Source organism: Sarcophilus harrisii, chromosome 4, assembly GCF_902635505.1.
Source record: "Sarcophilus harrisii chromosome 4, mSarHar1.11, whole genome shotgun sequence".
Classification (NCBI taxonomy): domain Eukaryota; kingdom Metazoa; phylum Chordata; class Mammalia; order Dasyuromorphia; family Dasyuridae; genus Sarcophilus; species Sarcophilus harrisii.
This window is the reverse complement of record NC_045429.1, coordinates 80,259,915-80,275,208: the sequence shown is the minus strand read 5'-3', so window position 1 is coordinate 80,275,208 and position 15,294 is coordinate 80,259,915. Positions and strand designations below refer to the sequence as shown.

Below are 15,294 nucleotides of genomic sequence, written 5' to 3'. Positions count from 1 at the left end.
TGACTAGACAGTGTGGTATAAAAAAGTTTTGGTGTAAAAGTCAGATGTATATTTGAAACCAAGCTCTGCTAGCACAGAGACATTATTAACTTGTCTGCTTGGAATCCTTCAGTGATGAGTATCCTATAATCTGAGAATCACTCATTACATTTTTGCATTGTTCTAAGAGTTAAAAAATTCCCTTGCATTGAACCTAAATTTTCTGCCATTGCTCCTAGTTCTTTCCTCCACACACAAAGCAGAAAATGTCTCATCAATCATCTATATGATGTTCTTTCAAATGCTTATAAATAATGGTCATTTATTCTATATGTCTGAATAACAATGCTAGTCGTTCAGTAGAAATAAGTTTCATCTTCAGCTTTCCTTTTTCAAAGTTAAACTGATAATTTAAGAGAATATGTTATTAATTAAGAATATAAGATATATACTTATATAAATATATAAGCCTCAGAATTCTGAAACATCTAACTTTCCTATTACTTCACAAGCTGATGCTAATATAAGATTCACAACTTCATGTGAATCTGATGTTTAGCTTTAATTGTTAAATAAGCATAAATGAAAAAGAATTTAGAGAAAAATCCTCCAAGAATTTTTACTCAAAGCAAATTATATAACCAAGCATCATAATCTTAATTAGGTTTCTCCATGTTTTTTGAAACCCCTTTAAACAAAACCTTTGATTATTGCTTTAGGTTTCTTTGTTTCTTAATGAAATTTTTTCCAGTTAATAATGGTATAAACCTAATCAAGTTAATACAAAGTCAATTTTGTTTTCCCTTAAAAATCATTACATAGTTTTCAAAAGGAAATATATAGAACTATTTATCATTTACAAAGATGTGTAAAGACAAATTATGATATGTTTGGACTGAATTTACTATTATACATGTTGAAGAATAACAGCATAATAACTATCATGTATATAGCACTTTACAATTTGCAAAATGCTTCACATATATTATCCTTTTTGATGATCACAACAGCCCTGTGAGGGAAGTGATTATATTATGATCTTTATTCAGATGAAGAAATTGAAGCTGAGAGAGTTGAAGTGACTTGTGTGATGTCCAAGAGCTAATAGGTATCTGAGGAAGGATTTGAGCTGAAATTTCCTAACAACTCCAGTTATAACACTCTTAATGTGTTATATTACATCTTATTGCCTTAAGTTCGTGACAGACAAGAAACTCAAGTTCATAAAGATCAGGAGGGGGAAAAGGAATTGGGTGGGTTTATCTTGGAAAAGAGACTTTTTAAGAGTTATTATGAAAATAGTATTCAAGGATTTGAAAGACTCTCACATAAAATAGAAATTAGGTTACCTAAACAAGATTTTCTTGCTTAATGCTAGAGAATGGAACTCAAGAAAGACAGATGGAAGTTGGATAGAGATGATTTTGGACTCAATGTAGGGTGATAAACACCGACAAACTGAGCTGTCAGTGAAAATGACTGCCTTAGAAAAAAATGTGTCATTCTTCCCCCTCTCTTCCAATCACGATATTAGTTTGGGATCTTTAAGCAAAGATTATATTGCCATTTTTTCCCAAGTATTGTTTCTGGTATACATTGAGCTAGATATACAATTTTGAGGTCCCTTCTAACTCTAGCAACTAGATGCACCACTGATCCCTACCTTAGACTCCTAGAAAGTTATCTCCATTTTAAGGAATTCAGAATAAATATGTTTATGCTCTGACCTAAATGTATGTGATAAAGATCAATTAGTTGTTTAAATCAAAGAATATAAAAAATTAATTTCATAAGAAATAAGCCCAAATATAAATTCTTTTATAGATGTCATACTACCTTTTGGGTAGGGAACACATGTTTACATAAGTGAAGGCAGATATCAAGCATATGAATAGGCAATGTGCATGACCAGGAAACAAGTGTGAAGGAAACACAAGTAAGGAATACCTGTGACCAAGGAATACTCTCTCCAGTGCTAGAGAACCACTGATCTCCAGTGATTCTGTCATCTTCTGGTGATGTCATAAGGCAAACTCCTTTTGCTACTAAATTGGAGTTTTCTGCTTCTTATTCCTCTTAGCTGGGTATATTGTAATAGCTTTATTTGGCAGTTCTTTGTTCCCATCTTCTGACTATTGGCTACAGTGCAGCATCTTGGAGACCTCTGATGCTTTCTGCTCTCATCTGCTGGATCATAGATCCCATTCTACTTTTCCTAAAGCTGGGTGAGAGATAAGTGCTATTAGCCAGGATCCAGAATTGACATAACCACAGCCTGACAGAAATCCAGGAAAAGAAAATAAAGTAGAAGATGCTCTTAGGCTTTTGTTCTCAATCTTTTAATCCCTTTCTATTGCTGCTACTCAGTATACCTTTGCCTCAACTCTTATGTACATTTTTCTAAACATTTAATGGTTTAGAAATTTCTTTTTTTATGTTCTCTAGATACAAGTTGCTTTAACTATCATATTCCTTATTAAGTTTAGGTTTCCTTCTAGTCATCTAGATGGTTCCATTTAGTATTACAAAGGATCCTAGTAGGACTGGTACAAATCAGTTTAGCAATTGCACTGAAAAGGCTTAAATTTGGAAAGTGATGCTAATGACCATTTTCCTACTTTTCACCAACACTAAATTTGCTGATGCTTCCTTCAAAACTGAATTATAATATTCTATGATAAATTAGTAAATGTTACATGTCATTCTCTAGATAAATTCTCCATAATGGATCCACCCAGAATTGTCCTAGAAATCTCTAGTGTCTTTGTTGCCTTCCTTTATAACCTGACTTCTTCCTACAGTTTCAATCTTCTTATAATTGATTAGTATCACACAAATTCTTCCTCGTTGTTATTTTTTGAATAAGATGCTTCATTTCTTCTTAACTCCCAGAACTTTGTTTGACCACCCCCACAGTTGTAATTCTCTCCTTCCTCATGTCTACCTCTTGGCTTCCAGGACTTCCTTTGAATCCTGATTAAAATCTTGCCTTCTACTAACCTTTCCTGATCTCCCCTTAATGCTGATTTATCCTTCTCTCTTGATAATCTGTAATCTATGTTTGTAATGCTTTTCTTTGCCATCTCTGTCATCTAGCTCACCTAACTTCCTTCATGTATCAGCTAACATACTATCATCTTTAAGAAAACATTCCCAGTATTTTTTAAAATTTAGTTCCTTTATTTTAAGATTAAAATTAATATGTCCTCTTTATGAATTGTTTGAACATAATTATTTGTACATTGTCTCCCCCATTAGATTGAATTTCTTGATATCAGGGACTTTTTTTTTTCTTCCTTTAACTTCCCAATGCTCAGCACAATTCCTGTTTTAAAAAAAAAAGATTAACTGGCCTTTTATCTTTTGAAAAATTTTTAAATACTTTGTTGTTTCAGTCTTACTATATGTCAGCAATGTAACATTTTTAGATATATAGTTCCTGAATCATCACATCATAGAATCTGTAAGGAACCTCAGATGCCATGTAGGGCAAGTATTGAACTAGAAAAATCACCACAATAAGATAGTTGACCAATGGTTGTCTAGACCCTGCTCTAAGACTTCTAAGGAGAATATATTATCATTCCTTTGTGTGAAACAGGTGAATTTGAGAGTACTGTGTTCACCTGTGAGTTCATTAATTTAAAAATGACTTTGAAAAGCTTGAGAATGTCCAAAGGAGGAATATGGTCACTGAGCCAGAGCAATTCTCCCCAGAAGTAGATTGAACACATAATCAATTTTAGCAAAATGGCCTACAATTATTCCATAGTTTGATAAAAAAGGTCCTTCTCCTTGAAAAGGCCAAATCTTCTACATGTATCTCTGATCAACTGTTGTATTGGAAGCAGCTTGTGTAGGCTTAGGAGAACCAGTTGTTAATTTCTTAGTGAGACCATTTATATTCCAGAAGTCAGTAAATACTTAAAATCAAATTTAACTTATTTTTTTGTTGATTGTCTAGATTTAAGAAAATGATTAAAAATGTTACCAATGAAGATTAAAATTAAAGATACATACATACATATATATATATATATATATATATATGTATATATAAATGTAGAATTTTATTCTTGAGAGCCAGGCAATAAACTTTTATTTACCAACACAACTATCCTGTCATCTCATCCCCTCCAATCTTTTCCTTCAAATTCACTGTATCTATTGTTTCCTTCTCTGCTGCTGGCAAACCTATCCAAATTTCATCTTAAAAAAATAAAAACCTTCACTAGATCCTACCATTCCCATTGTTATAACCTATCTCTCTCCTTTTCTTAACTAACTTAACTTAACTGCAAAAATCCATTCATGTCAGTCAATAATGGGATCTGACCCAAAAGTTACCACTATACTTTTTACCTGGGCAAAATGGAAAGATATTGTCTTAAAAACAAAAACAAAAACAAAAACAAAAATAACTATACTTGGTGGCAAAGCATCTTCTCTCATTCACCTCTGCTAAATCCTCTGCAATATGGTTTCAACTAAAATGTCTATCTATAAAGTTATCAACTTCGTGTGCATTTCCCTTTTATTCACTCATATTTGATTACCCTCTTTCATGTCTACTCAGCAGGACTATTACAATTGATTCCTAATTGGTTTTCCTGTTTCATGTTGGTTCCTTACCAAATATCCAATAATCTTAGCATTATTCCCCACCACATAGTTTCATTTCACCCATAATAGCCTACTTGTTCTTCCATACACAGGGCATTCCTTATCCTATCTCTGTGTCTTTGTACTTGTTCTCCCCTCTTGCCTAGAATGTACTTTTTCACATCTTTGACTCTTAAAAATCTTTAGATTCCTTAAAAATTTATCATAAATGCAATCCTCTGTGGGAAGCATTTCCTATTCTCTTAAGCTTTTAATGCTCTTTCCCCTAAAATTTCCATGTATTCATTTTGTATGTATTTCATACAACCTTATATGTGTTTATGTTATCTAGCTTATTATGTAAGCTTCTCAAGAACAGGGACTTTTGTGAAAATAGCTGTCTTATACCTAATTTACTCTCCATCTCTATGTGTATATCTCAATCCCTAGATATGTATATCATTATATTTTTCTATCTATGTATGTCTTAAACTTAATCATTGATACCTTTCTAGAGGGGACCCTGTTGATTTTATTTTGGAAAACTATAGATATGAGCCCAATGAAAACTTTAAGAGAATTTCCCCAGGGCTTTGGAATAAAATGAAATAGACCCTCTGGTATGAGAAGATTCTGATTCCCTCAGATCCCCCAGGACATAAATTCATTTTAGTTCCATGGCCCTTTTGTGAAAAGGATTTCCTAAATCTTTCAATCACAGTTATTTACATAAAAACTTTTAAATCTAATTATAATAGAAGGATGGAATTCTAGGATTTGGAATTAACCTTTGAGATTATTATTAATAAATAACCAATAAAATAACATAATTAGCACACCCAATTTGTTAGATTGGTATTTACTAAATATATTTGCCAAGAAAGCATATCATTTTCCCTGAGCTGCTCCCACAGCTTTCCCTCCAATCAATCTAAAACTCTACCCAAACTTTAAGATCATTATCAAATCCTAACATAGGAACAGCTTTCTTCTCCTTCCAAAATCTAATCACACTTTTAATATATACAATTGCTAATTTAGCAATCAATCATGAGCCACTTTGCAACATCTTTTTTTTTAAATGATGATTTATTGCATTTACTATTTCTTTTATTATTTTTGTTAATTAACCTTTCACATTTTTAAGTTTTGGGTCTCCATATAGAAAATAAGGATTGCATCTTTTATTTCTTTGTAATAATACCTAATTAAGAAACTTCATCAGAGGTTGTCCCTTGATATTTTGACAGATCATCTACTTAGAAGAGATTCTCCTCCTCCAGGTTAAAATGCTCAGCAAAACTCACATTTTCTATACCTTGAGCAATATAGAAACTTTCTCATTTTCCTGAGAATGTTTTGCCCCAAGACCCCTCTCCCCCAGTATCTTATCCCAGATCACAACACAGATTGGCTTTCTCTTGCTTGACTATTGTCTCAAACATTTTTAAAAGTTGCAAGTTATTAACCTCTTTAAAAGTGAAAATAATATCTATAGAGTACCATCAATATTGTATTATTCTCCTTAACTACTGTTGAAATTTCTCAAATAAAAAAAAGTGTGTGTGTGTGTGTGTGTGTGTGTGTGTATATATATATATATATATATATGTATATATTTATCAAATAGTATTGATGATGCAACATGGTACAGGGAGAGGCAGTGTGACATAGTAGAAGGAGCATTGTTTGGTATCACAGGACCTCAATTTGAAATCTGACTCTTACTACCATTGTGATTTTAGGCAACTCAGTTATAGTCTCTATGATACAATCTTATGTGTAGAATGAGATAGTTGAAATATAAAGAAGTTCTCTAAGATCCCTTCCAGCTATAAACAAGTATATAGACATAGACAGTATTTATATTATGTTCTTTTGTCATTCAATCAACTAACACTTGATAACCACTTAAAAGGTGCTGGATATTGTGCTACGTGCCAAGAAGACAATTATAAAGAATGCAAGACTTCTTGATCTCATAGTGCTTACATTCTTATTGATTCTTTTATGAAAACAATCTTTAAGCCTCGACTGAAGTCCCACTCCATTGCCTTAAGATGATGGAATGGTGTACATGGATTTTTCTAAAGCTCTTTTATTAGGGTATGAACTTTTAAGGTCCTACCAAGGTCGGAAGGTTTCTAACATGGATCTGATAAAGGAAATAATAACTAACCTGTATCTAGCATATCTAGTTTCATGGAGCACTTTGATTCCATTTTCAGGTTTCTTAACAAATATACCTAAGTAATTTGCCATTTCCTTCTCCAGCTCATTTTATAGATGAGATAATTTAGGCAAACAGGTTAATTAAGTTACTTGACCAGAGGCCACACAGTTGCTTGAACTCTTAGTCTTCCTGACACTAGATCCCACACTATCCACTGTGTCACCTAGCTTCCCCATGACCTAGGTTACTAAAGATATTAGCACCACTTTGTGGACAAGGAACCTGAATCTCAAGTTCATTTACAAATCTTGGTTACACATCAAAAAGTAAAAGAGAAGTTTCCTCAGTCTTTAAAGTCCACTGTTACATGCTATCTTTCTGAGGCTGAATTTGAACTTGGCAAGTCCAGCACTAAGTTAGCTGCCTCCTTTCTTTATCTCTTCTGTGGATATTTTCAGTCACAGCACCTCCAAGCTCCACCCAATTAAATGTATAAGGTATTATTTGTATTAGAATTTTAAATTTTACAAATCCTTAAAATATCCGAGTATTTTCTAATTGTTTGTAAGAAAAATAAAACTAGTGTTTAAAAAAGAAAAAGAGGACAGAGAAAGAGAATGCTGATTTATTTCAACAATGCTGAAACTATTCTTCCCATACTGAAAACATTTTGGTTTATTCATTCATTCATTCCTTTATTTATTTATTGCTTATTCATCTTCTTGATTCAATCAATCCAACTTGTATTTTGCATGTTGTAAGTTAGGATCCAATTTTAGTTATATCTTTTACTTCATGTCTATTCCATATTGGAAAGTTTTTTACTTTTTTATTCAAGTGCAAAATAGCTTTCTGTATTCTCCATATTATGGGCAGAATTATAAAGTAGCAAATCATTGTTTTCTTTTTTTTTCCACGATAACCAGATAGCCATTTAAAAATTATATAGTCATTTCTTCATAACTAACTGATCTGGAATTATTACTGGACATAATTTTACCATAAATCTCTGTTCCATAAGCCTTTTAACTATAAATATAATTCCAGGTTTTTCCTGTTTTTTCCTCTCCATTTTATTTTTTTTTCTTCTATTAATATTTATCCATTTCTTCTAATGTCCTTTGTTTTTCTTAATTTATTTGAAATTCACCACTAAAATCAATATAGGTATAAAATCATTACTATTTAATCAGTTTTGCAATCCTGGAAATTAAGAAAAGAACACACAAAACAATTTTTTTTTTGATATACCTGGTTTCTAATTTGTATAACCTTAAAAGTAAAATTAAAAATTTTAACTAACTCATCCTATCTTTGATTCTTTGCTAGGCATTTTATTATATTTGAAAATTAAAAGCCATAGATGATTCACAGCAGAAAAGGTTCTTGGAATAAAGAGTAGGGAATGAGAAGAATAAGTAAGATTTTGAGTAAAGCAAAGGGACAAAAAAGAATACTCTTTAATTTCCTGAAATTCAATAATGATAGGTCAGGAGGCTGAGATCCCTGAAGGAAAGAACAAAGAAGGGTGCCAATTTAAAACTGATACATCATTACATTGGGTAGGAGCATTATTAACAGGAAACTGGGTTTTCAAAAAGAAACTACTGTGAAGGTAATTCTGTCATGGCTTAAAATAAACAGACGAGAGAGAGAGAGAGAGAGAGAGAGAGAGAGAGAGAGAGAGAGAGAGAGACAGACTAAATAATATTTGCAATTATCCTCAGCAATAATAAGCACCTCATGCTCTTATAATTAGTTGTAAATGACGAATTCCAATGTCATGTTTAGTTTAAACTATTAAGGTCAGAGAAGACCAAATCTGTGAAGGCTAAAAGAAAACGATTTATCCTAAAAAGGTATTTAACCTCCAAAAAGGTCTTGAAATTATATTCTATGGGTTTTAGAGTGCTGACATGGATTACATAGATTTTGGAGAGTAATAAAGGTTTTGGAAAGTTGTAATGAGGGACTATTTCCAGTGCCTCTGAAAGAACTTAATGGCTGGAAGAGATTATAGGAGGTAATTGTCATGTTATCTACATGCTGAAGAACTGCATTGTGAACTGTTACATTTCTAGGTTTTTACTTTGTTTTAAAAAATGAATACTAGTTGTTTTTCTTGGAATTATTGTATGATTTTAAAAGGATCACCATGAAATAATGCAAGCTATTTTGGAGTACAATGATATAAATTATACAATGAACACAGAGCTGTCTTTTTCTGAATAAAGCCTGTGGAAAAAAACACTTGTGCAATATATAGATGTGAGCAAATATAATACACAGAGAGTGTATTTTTTCTTTTTTTTTAAAGACAATTGAGACATCAACATTATTGGAACATCTAAATTATTCCTTTGAAAATGTTGCTTCCTACTTTTTCATATGATTATTATATTTTGTATACATAATTGAACATTTTGTGAAGACAGAAGTTAAAAATAATCATAATCTTTTGCTTTTCCTTTCATCATCCCTCAACTGCTTTTCCTCTCTGATTTCAAAGTTAATCATTATCAGTATATATCATTTAAAATATTTTTCATACTTTGTTCTTATGCTTAACAAAATTAAATTTGGAGAAAAAAAATTCAATGATCTATTTTAATGGCATAAAGCATATCCCTCCTCCTTTAAAAAAAATAAAGAATGGATTTTATTTTCCTCTAGGGCAGATTTAGCTTAAATGTTTTTTTCATTATATTAAACCTAAATCACATTTCTCCAATTTATTATTCTTAGCACTTCATTCCTCTCTAGGCTGCACTGCACACTTTTCAAATGTCAGTGGTATAGGGAGCCCCACCCTCTTTCCAGCTTTCTCTTGTATTGTGTTCCTCTATTAGAGTATAGGTTTCTTGAGGATTGAGACTTTTCTTTTCTTCCTGCTTGTATTTACTTTGCCAGTGCTTAAATATAATTGCTTCATTTAACCTGTGTTTTTTTTTAAAGAGAATTTCCACTTTTATCATAGTAGTTGCATTGCTTTACATTACCAATTTATCAATATCATTTTAAAATATGTTACCCAGAACTCAAGATAGTACTTCAGAGTCTATAGAGGGGGTGGGGAAGACAAAACCAAAAACATAGGGAACTTTATTCAACCCAAGATAATGGGATTTCTTCTTTCCATCCTTCCTTCTTTCTTTCCTTCCTTCTTTTCTTCCTTCCTCCCTCCCTCCTTCCCTCTCTTTCTTTTCTTTCTTCCTCCCTCCCTCTCTTTCTCTCTTCTCTCTTTCTCTCTTCTCTCTTTCTTTCCTTTCTCTTTCTTTCTTTCTCTTTCTTTCTCTTTCACTTACTTTCTCTTTCTTTCTTTCTTTCTCTCTCACTTTCTTTCTTTCTTTCTCACTTTGTTTCTCTTTCTTTCTTTCTTTCTCTCTCACTTTCTTTCTTTCTTTCTCACTTTGTTTCTCTTTCTTTCTTTCTTTCTCTCTCACTTTTTTCTCTTTCTTCCTTCCTTTCTTCCTTCCTTTCTTTCTTTCTTTCTTTCTTTCTTTCTTTCTTTCTTTCTTTCTTTCTTTCTTTCTTTCTTTCTTTCTTTCTTTCTTTCTTTCTTTCTTTCTTTCTTCCTCCCTTCCTTCCTCCCTTTCTTCCTTCGTTCCTTCCTTTCTTCCTTCCTTCCTTCCTTCCTTCCTTCCTGCTGTATCATATTGCCACTATAGAATGCCAGACAATTCCTGAAGAAGGAAGGTTTTATTCATTGAATTCATTCAGATCAAGGCTTATCTATGCTATCAAGTAGTATGGAAGCAGAGTTTGACACAAGCATATATTGTATAGAAACTAAAATTGGATATATGAGTAAACAAAAGAAAATGCTTTGAGAAAAGCCCAGTGAGTAAAATCAGATAAGAGAGTAACTCCAAAATATTACAAATTGAACTTCAGAGAAATGACTGTTTTCAATGTTGGACTACAAGAATACCTGGGAGAAGTGAAACTAGAGATATATAATGGAATAGCTGAGAGGAGGAAAAGCCAAAAACAAATTTATCCTTCATATTTAACTATGGTAAAATTTACTCAAAAATTGAACTCTGTGAAAATCATATTGGGGCAAGCAAAAATTTCTTTCATGAGAAATGAAAAAAAAAATTAAGACAAAATCAAATTGTTCTTTGACCATTAACTAAGTATTTTCCTTTTCATGAAGTCAAGAAATAATTTCACTTAGCTGAAATAATCAAATGAGACTCCTAACCTTTATACTAGGGACTTTTCTGTGTAACTAGATAATCTCTAAAGTCCCTTACAAATCTGGAGATTTTGATTCTGTGTATATAGACAAAGTGAGGTGTCTCTCAATTCATTAGACCAGTGACTTTAGATTCATACATTACCTAGTGAGTTAAGCAGATGTAAATACTATATGATATATGGAAAATATCCTAAAGGAAGTTGCTAAGATTAGTCTTTTACAGTTTTTGACTTTGTATCATGGAAGGATAATTCTACTTTTGGTGAGCCACTTTATAATTTAGGGGAAATCTAGATTTATATTTCTTTCTTAAAATTATTTCAGGCATGAAAATAATTGAATATTTGAAATATGAAATATTTTAAAAGATTACTTATAAAAGGATCACATGATTAATTATTAATGGATATAGCCTCAAATAAAAATGTATTGATTAAAGGAATCTGGGATAAGAAAACATAGATATTATCATTGCTTAATAATTATGATAGTTAACTTTTACACAGTGCTTAGTATATGCCAAATACTGTGCTAATAACTTAAAGTTGTATAATGTCAACAAACAGCCCAAGAGTTGGCTTTGATGTTCACAAATTATCATTTTAAATAATATGAAAGCATACACATCAGTTTATTTCAATAGCTTTCTAAAAAAATTATTATTTTTTTAATTTCAATATTACCGTAAAGGATTGAACAGAGATTGCATTGGGGAAAACTTAATTACATTGTACATCAAATGCTACAGAATAACATTTTTGAAAATATTGTAATTAATCCTATTCTCAGACACCTGAATAAGAGTCACATTTTAAAATACTAGGGGAAATAATTATTATCTAATTGATTATTTAATTCTTAGATTGGCATCATGAGTAACTTGATTTTTACAGTATTTAGCTACAAAGAATAAAGAAAAAACATCTTCAAAACTCAAGCCAAATGTATGGAGTATTCCCTTGAGCCTTCTAAATAATATTTTTATACTCTGTCTACTCTTCCCCTAATGGACAACTGAGAGAGAAATTATTATTTTAAAGCTTTCAAAGAATTAAATATATTTAATAAAAGTGTACCACTTAAGGTGATATTCATTCCTCTTTTTTAAGGCAAATAAAATCCTAAGATTTAAATACATTGATAGTAAATGTATATTATACATTCCTTTTTTTTTTTTACCAGTAGATGTTAACTATATTAAAATATAAATTAAATACACAATAAGTATACATGACCAAACCTTTATTTTGCTGTACAAAAAGAATCTGACTTTGCAATATTGTACAGTTAGCCTGTGAGGGAAATCAAAAATGCAGGTGGGTAAAAATATAAGGATTGGGAATTCAATGTAATGGTTTTTAGTCATCTCCCAGAGTTCTTTTGCTGGGCATAGCTGGTTGAGTTCATTACTGCTCCACTGGAACTGATTTGGGTCATCTCATTGCTGAGCTTGGCCAGGTCCCTCAGAATTGCTCATCATATAGTATTGTTGTTGAAGTATATAATGATCTCCTGGCCCTGCTCATTTCACTCAGCATCAGTTCGTGCAAGTCTCTCCAGGCCTTTCTGAAATCATCCTGCTGGTCATTTCTTACAAAACAATAATATTCCATAATATTCATATAACACAATTTATTCAGTCATTCTCCAATTGATGGGCATCCACTCAGTTTCCAGTTTCTAGCCACTACAAATAGGGCTGCCACAAACATTCATGCACATACAGGTCTCTTTCCCTTCTTTATGATCTCTTTGGGATATAAGCTCAGTAGTAACACTGCTGGATCAAAGGGTATGCACAGTTTGATAACTTTTTGAGCATATATTATGCATTCCTTTCCTCCTTTCCTTTTTCTTTATCATTTCTGCTTTCTATTCATGATTTCTCCTACATTAATCCCTCCTGATGCTGAATTTGAGTGAATGGAAAGTAAGCATTTATTTATTTGCCTTGTCTACTGCAGACATTTTGTTTGATACAAAAGCTATATTTATATCTCAGCTTTTCATTTCACAGTAATTCTTTGATCTTTCATTGGCATAATCATTTTGAATATCAGGTTGCAGGTTAACTGGTTATACTATAATACTAGGAGGTGATTTCTGATATTTCTTTAAAAGTGGATGTTTTCAGAAAAACTACTTCAGGCTTGATTCAAATGCATCTATCTTTGTGGACTGTTATATGTATTATACAATCTAATGTGAGCTACAAGTTTCTTTTTATCTTTTTTTTTAAAAAAACCACAATGAAAAGTCTATAATTATTAGTTTAATGAACTAAAGATATATAACCTAAAGAGCTTTATATAGATTATTTTGAGATCTAGATCATACTATGAAGTGGAATTCATTATTGTTTCGGTATATTTGGACAAGCTTATCTCTTTGTAATTATGTTTTCTTTGTGCTTTCATTTTGTTTTTTACCTAGATCTTCAACCTACTGGCTAACTCGTATCCAATCCTTTCTGTACTGCAATGAAAATGGTCTTTTGGGAAGTTTTTCTGAAGAAACCCACTCTTGTACTTGCCCCAATGACCAGGTTGCCTGCCATGGGTTCCTCCCCTGCATTGTGGGAGATGGTTCTTCATGTTTGACCTGTGCTCCTGATAATCGTACACGCTGTGGAAATTGTAATACTGGATATATGCTGAGTCAAGGGCTTTGTAAACCAGAAGTGGCAGAATCCACAGAGCACTATATTGGTTTTGAGACTGACCTGCAGGATCTGGAAATGAAATATCTATTGCAGAAAACTGACCGGAGAATTGAAGTCCATGCCATTTTCATCAGTAATGATATGCGTCTCAATAGCTGGTTTGATCCTTCCTGGCGCAAGCGAATGCTCCTTACCTTGAAGAGCAACAAGTACAAAGCAAGCCTTGTTCACATGATTTTGGGTCTTTCCTTGCAGATTTGCTTAACTAAAAATAGCACCTTGGAGCCAGTTTTGGCTGTTTATGTCAATCCCTTTGGAGGCAGCCACTCTGAGAGTTGGTTTATGCCTGTGAATGAAAACAGCTTCCCAGACTGGGAGCGGACTAAGTTGGACTTGCCACTTCAGTGTTATAACTGGACGCTAACGCTGGGCAACAAGTGGAAGACTTTTTTTGAAACAGTACATATCTACTTGAGGAGTCGCATCAAGTCAAATGGTCCAAATGGCAATGAAAGCATCTACTATGAACCACTGGAGTTTATTGACCCTTCCCGGAACCTGGGCTACATGAAAATCAACAACATTCAAGTATTTGGCTACAGCATGCATTTTGACCCTGAAGCAATTCGGGATTTGATTTTGCAGCTGGACTACCCCTATACTCAGGGATCCCAGGACTCAGCACTTTTGCAGCTGCTTGAGATAAGGGACCGTGTAAATAAACTCTCCCCACCTGGTCAGCGTCGTCTTGACCTTTTCTCTTGCTTGCTCCGTCATAGACTCAAGTTGTCGACTAGTGAGGTGGTGAGAATTCAATCTGCTTTGCAGGCCTTTAACTCCAAATTGCCAAACACAATGGATTATGACACAACCAAATTATGTAGTTAACCATAAATGTCAAGCACAACCCAAAACCTTGAAGGAGTTTTTACAGTGCTTTTGTGGAACAGTTTATGTTTGGAAGAGTAAATTTAAATTGTCTTTTCAATATCTGTCTTATATCAGTCAATACCGTTGGATGGCAATTTACACATGAACTTGCTGACAATGAATATATTATACCTACAGTTTTGGTTTATGAATGAAATAAATACTGACACCAGTCTAGAAGACATTCTACTTTTTACAATAAATTTCATTTGTAATTTTATATGTTCCGTGGCAATGCTTTTGTGCATTACATCCTCTAGAGGGAACATAAAAGGATACCAATAAAATTTTGTAGCTGAACAGTTATTAAAAAGAAGTGCTGTGGGATTCCTTTTCTTTTTCTTCTATAAAATGACTTCTATTTTGAAATAACTTTGTTAGACACTGGGGAAAATGCATAGATTTTTTTTGTTTTTGGTTTTGTTTTGTTTTGTTTTGTTTTGTTGTTGGATTTTTTTTTAATGAAAATACTGGAAAGATCCCTTGTTTCATGAAAACTGGATTCTCTCTCCTATAGTCTTTAAGGAAAACCCAAGCATTGGTAAAAGGCAGTATTCTTCAGTAATATTTTCATTGTTAATGGTATAAAGGTAGAATTGTGTCTCTATCATTCAAATTTGTAAACTCTTCCTAGAGACATGCTATCTCCAATCTAGTTAATGTGACATTTCTCAAATCAAAATCACTACCTGTTTTAGAAATTGGATTATTTCTTCTTAAATAAATATGCAAAAAAGAAGACAA

The 15,294-nt window shown here is 32.5% G+C and overlaps 1 protein-coding gene across 3 annotated transcripts in view; it reads left to right on the top strand.

Annotated features, from left to right (window-relative positions):
* Positions 1 to 14,866, top strand: part of BRINP3 (BMP/retinoic acid inducible neural specific 3) — a 465,105-nt gene extending 450,239 nt beyond the window's left edge. For all 3 annotated transcript variants that reach the window (XM_003767528.2, XM_031937050.1, XM_031937051.1), the window contains one exon: positions 13,392 to 14,866. In XM_003767528.2, the coding sequence (XP_003767576.1) occupies positions 13,392 to 14,508 (1,117 nt within the window). In that variant the 3' untranslated portion in view covers positions 14,509 to 14,866. The remainder of the gene's footprint in view (positions 1 to 13,391) is intronic.
* Positions 14,867 to 15,294: the final 428 nt, after the last annotated feature.